Source organism: Triticum urartu, chromosome 7A, assembly GCF_056163025.1.
Source record: "Triticum urartu cultivar PI428250 chromosome 7A, HENAU_Tu73, whole genome shotgun sequence".
NCBI lineage: Eukaryota > Viridiplantae > Streptophyta > Magnoliopsida > Poales > Poaceae > Triticum > Triticum urartu.
In genome coordinates, this window is record NC_141879.1 from 575565900 (window position 1) to 575573225 (window position 7326).

Below are 7326 nucleotides of genomic sequence, written 5' to 3' on the forward strand. Positions count from 1 at the left end.
ACAGATTACTTCTTGCTCCCCCACAATTGTTCTTGGGTAACAGGCCCCCGAGCCACAAGGCCCAGCAAGATCTGTGACTAACTTTTGCTCCCCCACAAATGAGCTTGGGTGACAGGCTAACGCGACAAAGCCCAGCCACAGTGTTGCAAGAGCTGTCCTTTTATTCCCGTGTATGCGAACTAAATAAGGCGAGGTGGGACTAAAAGTTGTGTCTGCCAACAAATTCAAGGTACTAACGGGCTAAACAAACAACAGCTTCTCCAAACTGAAAGCCCAAGTAAAGAATCTCGCGGCGTGACGGCCCAACGACGACGACGCGGTAAAACGGGGAGGCAAACGCCAAGAGAAGGCTTCCTCCCAAAGCCTTCCAAGCCAGACACACGGCCGCCGCAGCCGAGATGGCCGCCGGAGATGCCACCCACGCGCCGCCGGCCGCGGAGGCGCAGTCTCTGGTGGATTCGTTCTGCGCAGTCACCTCGGCGACCCCCGACGAGGCGACCTTCTTCCTCGAGGGCCACAACTGGGCCCTCGAGGCCGCCGTTCGCTCCTTCTACGACAACACGGAAGTCGACGCCGATGGCCCCGATCCGGCACCCCAGCCCCCGCCAGCCGGTTCGCCTCCGTGCTCCTCACCACGCGCCACGGCACCATCGACGACCTCCTTCACACCGGCGAGCTCGCGGTAAGCCTCGATTGCCTGATTTCTCCACTCTCTTAGGCTAGTTTCTTACTGTGATGTTTGTGTTCAGTTAGGCAAAATTGGGGATCGCAATCAACTTGACACTATCTTATCTCAGCTCAATTTAGTCCGGACCAATAACTTTTTATGTTAAAAAAATTAAGCAAGTTGGAACTGCGTAGAATCGATCAACCTGATCTATACTGGATTTAAGTGCTGAATTTTACTGGATTCAGTTGCCTTCATAGTTACACTTTCAGGACTTCTCGGAAAAGAAAAAAAACACTTGCTCGGTGGTTTCTTGACAGGGTCCGTTGGCCTAGATGAGATTATCTAGAAATCCAATAATTGGGCTGGCTGACATCTATAATTAAGTGATCTCGAGTAGTATCATGTGAGAAACAGCAAAGCTAGTTAGGTGTGACGTGATTCACTCTGCTGGGTGCTGGCGATCAATCTGTCGCTGGGCCTGAAAATGAGACTTCATTGCTAATTGGGGCGCCATCGTTGTAAAGGTACAAGTAGGGCCATGAATCAGTGATAGTGCCTTATTGAGATCACAAACCAAAGGGGGTTGGAACAGTGTATATAAGGTGTAGAGCTCCTGTAGTTTTCAGATTTTGTCATAATCGCAAACAGTGACCTCTATACTGTATTAACAAATATAACATGATTACAATTCAAAAAAAATCTAATATGGTTAGAAGTTCTGGTTTCAGGGGCACTTCAGCTATTTTGGAAGCACCACAGTATTTAGGCCAACATAAGCTGATATTCAGAAGAATCACACTTTATCTGAGATTATCTAAAAATCCAATAATTGGGCTGGCTGACATCTTTAATTAAGTGATCTGGAGTAGCATCATGTGAGAAACAGCAAAGCTAGCAAGGTGTGACGTGATTCACTCTGCTGGCCACTGATCTGTCGATGGGCCTGAAAATGGCACTTCATTCATTTCTGAATGCTAATTTGTGCGGCATCTTTCAAAGGTGTGAGTAGGGCCATGAATCAGTGATCTTATTGGAATCTCAAACCGAAGGGGGTTGGAACTGTGTATAGGAGGTGCAGAGGTCCTTTAGTTTCAGATCTTTTCATAGTCGCAAACAGCGACCTATGTGACATTAACAAATCTAGCAGATCATTACAAGTTCTAGTTTCAGTGTTACTTACTTCGGCTATTTGGCAGCACTACTGTATAGGATAAGATGCTACTTAGGAGCAGCTAAACTCAAAACAGATATATGTGGTAAACTTACGGCATTTTGAACTGAAAAACGGTGAAAGAATTAAGAATTTTCGGACACATGTTACTTACATTGTCTCAGCTCTGCATACTTGGCAACATTTCCAAATACTGGTCCTAATGTATCTTCATGTTTAATTCTGCAGCTATGTTCAGTGGTGCTAATGTCCGGGCTCATCATAATCCTGAGCAGCGCCGCCAAGATCACTCACCAGGTGCAGGCCCTCATGGGCCAGACCACCAAGTGGCACGCCTGCTGCACCATCGAGCCGGTCCGGGACGACGAGATAGATCCGGGATCCAACCAGAACTCCATGCTGGAGGAGTACCCCGAGCCCGAGGACGAGAGCGACTGTGAGTCCAGCGAGGAGACCGGCGACGAGGACATGGTGGAGAACACCAAGTTCCTCCAGCCTCACATGCACGTGATCTCCTTCCAGAAGAGGCAGGCACTAGGTACGTATGATCATCGACAGTTATCATACATTTCGTCAAATCTTGGGGCTGATGGAAAACGCTGTTGCAGTGACCTTCCTGGAGAACAACAACGCCGGCATCACCGTCTTCGGGTTCACGCTGGACCGGTCGTACCTCCACACGATATTCATGCTCGAGTGGACGTTCTTCCTGTGGCTGCTGGGGAAAACAGTCGGCTTCTCGTGAAGACGAGGGACTGTATGCACCAAGGTTCTATTCTGTTCCATGTTTTTTTGCTGTTGTGCTCCGTTTGATCCTTGTGTGAAAAGAGAAGGAGTAGGGTTTTTTGTGTGCGCGTGCGGGTGGCACGTGAGTGGTGTGCACTTGTTCGTGTGTGTATGCTAGCAGCGATTTGGTAAGCTGATGATCCTGTAAATTATTATGGGTTGATTGCATGTGGATGTAAGGTCTATGTACAGTGGTTAGAGCATCTCTATCTAGCAGACCTCGTAAAAGGGCCGAACCCGTATAATTCCGGCGAGTATACGGGTTTTGCTCGTTTTTCTAGCCAGAGTAGACACCGTATCCGTGGCCTGGCCTGTATGGCCCGCAAAAAGTATCTCCCCACCGCTATATATGCGGTTTCACTGCTCGGATACGGGTCAAACCTCGTAAAAGGGCTGAACCCGTATAATTCCGGCGAGTATACGGGTTCGGCCTGTTTTTCTGGCCAGAGTAGACACCGTATCCGTGGCCCGGCCCTAAAAAATTTACTGTGGCCCACAAAAAGTCTCTCCCCACCACTATATATGCCCCACTGCTATATATGCGGTTTCACCGCTCGGATACAGGTCAAACCCTATCCGCCTTCGCCGCCGCTCCGCTGCGATTCCCCTCCTCCGCCCAATTTCTCGCCGCAGGCGAGCCTGAAAAAGCCATGGATTGCTACGGGAGCTCTGGGGATGACGCAGAGCGTCGCGCCAGATCCGACGCCGCACGCAAGCGGGGCGCACGGAGGTGGCTCAACCGCGGTAGCCGGTCGCCGCCAACGTTTGAACGCCGCGAGCTGGTCGAGTTCGAGCGCAAGCTTGCCCGCCGCCACCACGCCTCATTCGGCTCCTCTGCCGCAGAGAGCTTGTCCGCGGGCGCCTCGAGCTCGTGGCTCAGTCCGATGAAGAGAGAGCCGGAGGAACTCGGGCCGCTCGCCGTCAAGCTCGAGGCCGAGGCGCCGCCGCGTCGAGGAGTGATTGACCCCAAGGACTACCTCCCCTCGGGGCAGGAGGAGCACCTAGAGCGTGTCGTCATGGAGCGGTCGGCGAGGGAGCGGGAGGAGGGCGAAGTGCACCGCCGACGCGAGCTCGAGTACGAGCAGATGTTCCCCAGACGGGTGTTGCGGCGTTGCAGGTCCGCCTCCATGAAGGTGGAGCAAGCCAAGTTCTTCATCGACCTCGACCCCTCCGACGAGGACTTGGCTCCTCCAGCTCCTCCGCCGTGCCGTCGCTGCCGCGAGCTCATCGATTTTTGGTATCTAGGCTCGGGCCCACAGATTCCCCCACTAGTATGATCAATGTAGATGAACTAATGCATGATCAATGTCGTTGCAAGTTTCTCTGGCGAATGCTTTTCTTAAAATTTTACAGTTTCATATACGAGGTCTGATCTGCAGCGCACGAATTCAATCCGCAAATCTCATCTGTCTGTAAACACAATTTGCGGGTCGGCATTATACGGGGTCTGCTAGAGATGCTCTTAGATGGGTGCTGTAGAGACTGCCTCGTGCATCGCAGGTTGGCATTGCAGGTTTATAATCTCGGGTTGTAACTTGTAAGCCAGCATCAGTTGTAGAGCAGGTGTGTCAAAAAAAAACTCTTTCCTTTATTTATTTTTGAACCGAAAACCGTAGAACAATTGTTCTATGGTATATTTTCATTAAAATAAAATAAAAGTATGTTACGAGGGGATCAAAAGATCCCTAAATACAAGGAAAACTTAGTCAATTCCTGCTCTTGGAAGCATTAGAGCTGATTTAAAACATGTTATCTAGCCACTGTTTGAAGCTTTGAAAGTGCTTCGCCTTTAGCTTGTGCTGTAGGAGCTTCTGATCTTGCTTGAGGTGAAAACGCCAAAAATGTACCGTATGTGGCAGACCTCTGAAAACTTTCCCGTTTCTCTTATTCCAAGTATTCCAGCATCCAAGAATAACTATTTCTGTGGCAAATTGTTGTGGAAGTTTTTCTATCGCCAGTAGTGTTTCCTCGTATATTGAAGTACCTCTTGTCTTATGGGAATTAGAGTGTTCCAACAATCCTGTGCAAAATTACAGTCCCAAAGCAGGTGAAGGGCTGTCTCTTCAGCATTCTGATTGTAGTTTCGGCAGTGAGGATTGTTCAGTTGCATGCCTTTTCTCTGTAGGAGTGATCTGGTGTTGATTCTACAGTGGGCTACTAACCAGAAAAATATCTTATGTCTGAGTCTGCTAGAGCTCTTTCAAGTCAACTTGAAGATAGGGTGTACCTCCTCATTACCCATTAGGTGTTTGTACATGTGCATTGAAGAGTATTTATTTTGAAGGCCATTGCAAGTCCATTTATCCTTCCCATATCTGTCCGGAGAGGGGATAATATCCCCCAAGTTGAATGAATTGATTGTAGGCTGTGTTGGATAAAGGAGTGTGGAACTGTCCAATCCAGCTTCCAGAGTCACAAAATTCTTGGACAGACAAGGAGCCCCTAATAGCAAAAGAGTGCAGCTCTCGGAATTTTTGTTCCAATATATCTCCTTCCTCTTTCCTTTATTTTGGTTCTACCGGCCTTCTGTTATCCTCAAGAAAATGATTTGTGCTCCATATATCGATATGAATCCTATGGGATATGATGGTATTTCATATTCAGTACAAATATAATAGTCGAAGCATTGCAATGCAGGCGAGGGTGGTACATCTAATAGTGCTTTTTTTTGTGTTAGTGTTGCCTGTGTGCATCCTAACTATGCAGAGGCCAGATATGTACTCATGCTTGTATCCACTTGGTGCTTCATTTTTAAGTTATAAAATTCATCCGTTGTTGAAAAAAGAATCAAAGCTCACTCAAAGTGATGCTACGGATTGGCCCACTTTCCAGTATCTGCATATGGCTCTTTCTGTATAATGTGTCCTCGTGGCGATTGATGGGCGCATCCATATCCCGTTTGAGAGCTCCTATGCAACGCTTTAGGCGCCAAAAAGGATAGCTGGCGCTTGCTAGCTTTCTTCACAGGCCGCAGCCCAATAAGGCCACCTCCCTCTCGCGCCTGCTCGGTTTATGAAGTTTGCTGGTTTTCTTTCGTTATTACTTATAGTACGACCTTTCCCTAAAAGAAACTTACAGTATGATCTAGTGCACTACTTCGTGTGTCCCGACTGCGACAAGCAAGTCGGGACGGAGGGAGAACTTGCCTCAAAAAGAAAATAAAAACTACAGTCCTACATGGCCAGCGGTTTTTATCTACTATACCACATGGCCAGCGGTTTTCAAAATATATGAATAAAACTTCATGAATCGAGAAAAAGTTTATGGTTTGAAAAAAGTCATTTTTAGTTTTTTTTTTAATTTAAAAGAAATCATGAAAATTTTAATATATAATCATGAATTTCAAATAAGTTCATGACATTTAAAAAAGTTCGTAAATACTGAAAAATTCATAGATTTTGAAACAATGTAAGCGGATTCGGAAGAAGTTCACTAATTTAATAAAGTGCTAGATTTGAAAATAGTTCATGAATTTCGGAAAAGAAGTTCATGAATTCAAAAAAAATCATGAGTCTGAAAAAACTTCACCAATTTTTAATAAGTGTGTGGACTTCAAAATGTTAACAATATTTGAAAATTAGTTCACGAATTTTACAAGATTTCAATTTTTTTTGGAAAACTTCATGAAAATTGGAAAAATTTCATATTTTTTAGATAAAATCACAAATTCGAAAAAACTTCACGGGTTTTTAGAAACTTCATAAAAACTAAAATGAATTTGTGAATTTGAAAAACATTCACGCATTTGACAAAAGTTCACGAATTTGAAAAGGCTCACGAATTGAAGAAATAGTTTATGATTGAAAAAAAGTTCACAGATTTTGAAAATGGGAAATAAAGAAAAAGGAAAAAAGGAAGAAAAACTGGCCGAAACAAAACCGAAAAACATGTGTCTTCTAGGCGCAAAACATGAAACAAAAGAAGTATTATTAGGCACAATAGGTGAGTCGTCTGTGTCAGTTACTATGTTCGGAAGGAAACCTTGAGGTTCCTCCTTTGAATCTCACTACCTGCAACATTTTTGTAGATTCAATAAAATGGGCCAAGCCCAGGATGCAAGGGGGTGTGCATCGGTTTGTTGAGTTGCCTTTAGGCGCCGGGGTCTCGTTTGTAGGGAGACCGTGAGATGGGCCGGCCTAGGCGCGTGCGATGCCAGAACCCCCTTTTTCTTTTTTTTTCTTTTTGACTCTTATACTCCCAAATATTCTAAAAATATATTTAAAAAATAATGCGTCAAAAATTGAAAAATGTAAATCAAACATGGGAAATGATTAGCTTCAACCGACTGATCTTTCATTGCCCATCCGCTTCCTCACGCTTGCGACGCGTGTCCTTATGGGACCAGTTTGTTCTTATCCTCACGCCAATGTCCACGCCTCTCATTCCTGAAGCTTCTCGGTGGGATCGTTTTCTTCTCCTTTCGTCCACCCTGTCTGCTTCCAGCTCCCCCCACTCTCTCTCCTTGAGCCGGCGCTGCTCATCCATCTCTCTCATCTCCCCTCTCCTCCATACTATGCTGCTGCATTGGGGACAAGCCTCATGCATGGGACATACCTTGTTGACCAGATCCATTGCATGCCTACTTCAAGGCTCCGGCGTTGTAGGCTAGGCCCCGGATGTTACATGCGTGTGTTACTCACCGTCGAGATTTGGATGAAATTTACTACATGATACTACAAGTGCTTCAGGCGGAATTTTC

The 7326-nt window shown here is 46.2% G+C and overlaps 2 protein-coding genes across 2 annotated transcripts in view; both read left to right on the forward strand.

Moving 5' to 3' along the window:
* The window catches only part of LOC125521801 (uncharacterized), a 136278-nt gene extending 133477 nt beyond the window's left edge, over nucleotides 1–2801 (forward strand). Inside the window, exons 2-3 of the mRNA XM_087534693.1 lie at nucleotides 2070–2379; nucleotides 2450–2801. Coding sequence (XP_087390819.1) covers nucleotides 2070–2379; nucleotides 2450–2586 — 447 coding nt within the window. The 3' untranslated portion in view covers nucleotides 2587–2801. The remainder of the gene's footprint in view (nucleotides 1–2069; nucleotides 2380–2449) is intronic.
* Nucleotides 310–2061, forward strand: LOC147960503 (uncharacterized). Its single transcript, XM_087534694.1, has 2 exons — nucleotides 310–682; nucleotides 1399–2061. Exons 1-2 carry the CDS (start codon nucleotides 399–401, stop codon nucleotides 1523–1525), a joined length of 411 nt encoding a protein of 136 aa, XP_087390820.1. The 5' UTR covers nucleotides 310–398; the 3' UTR covers nucleotides 1526–2061.
* Nucleotides 2802–7326: the final 4525 nt, after the last annotated feature.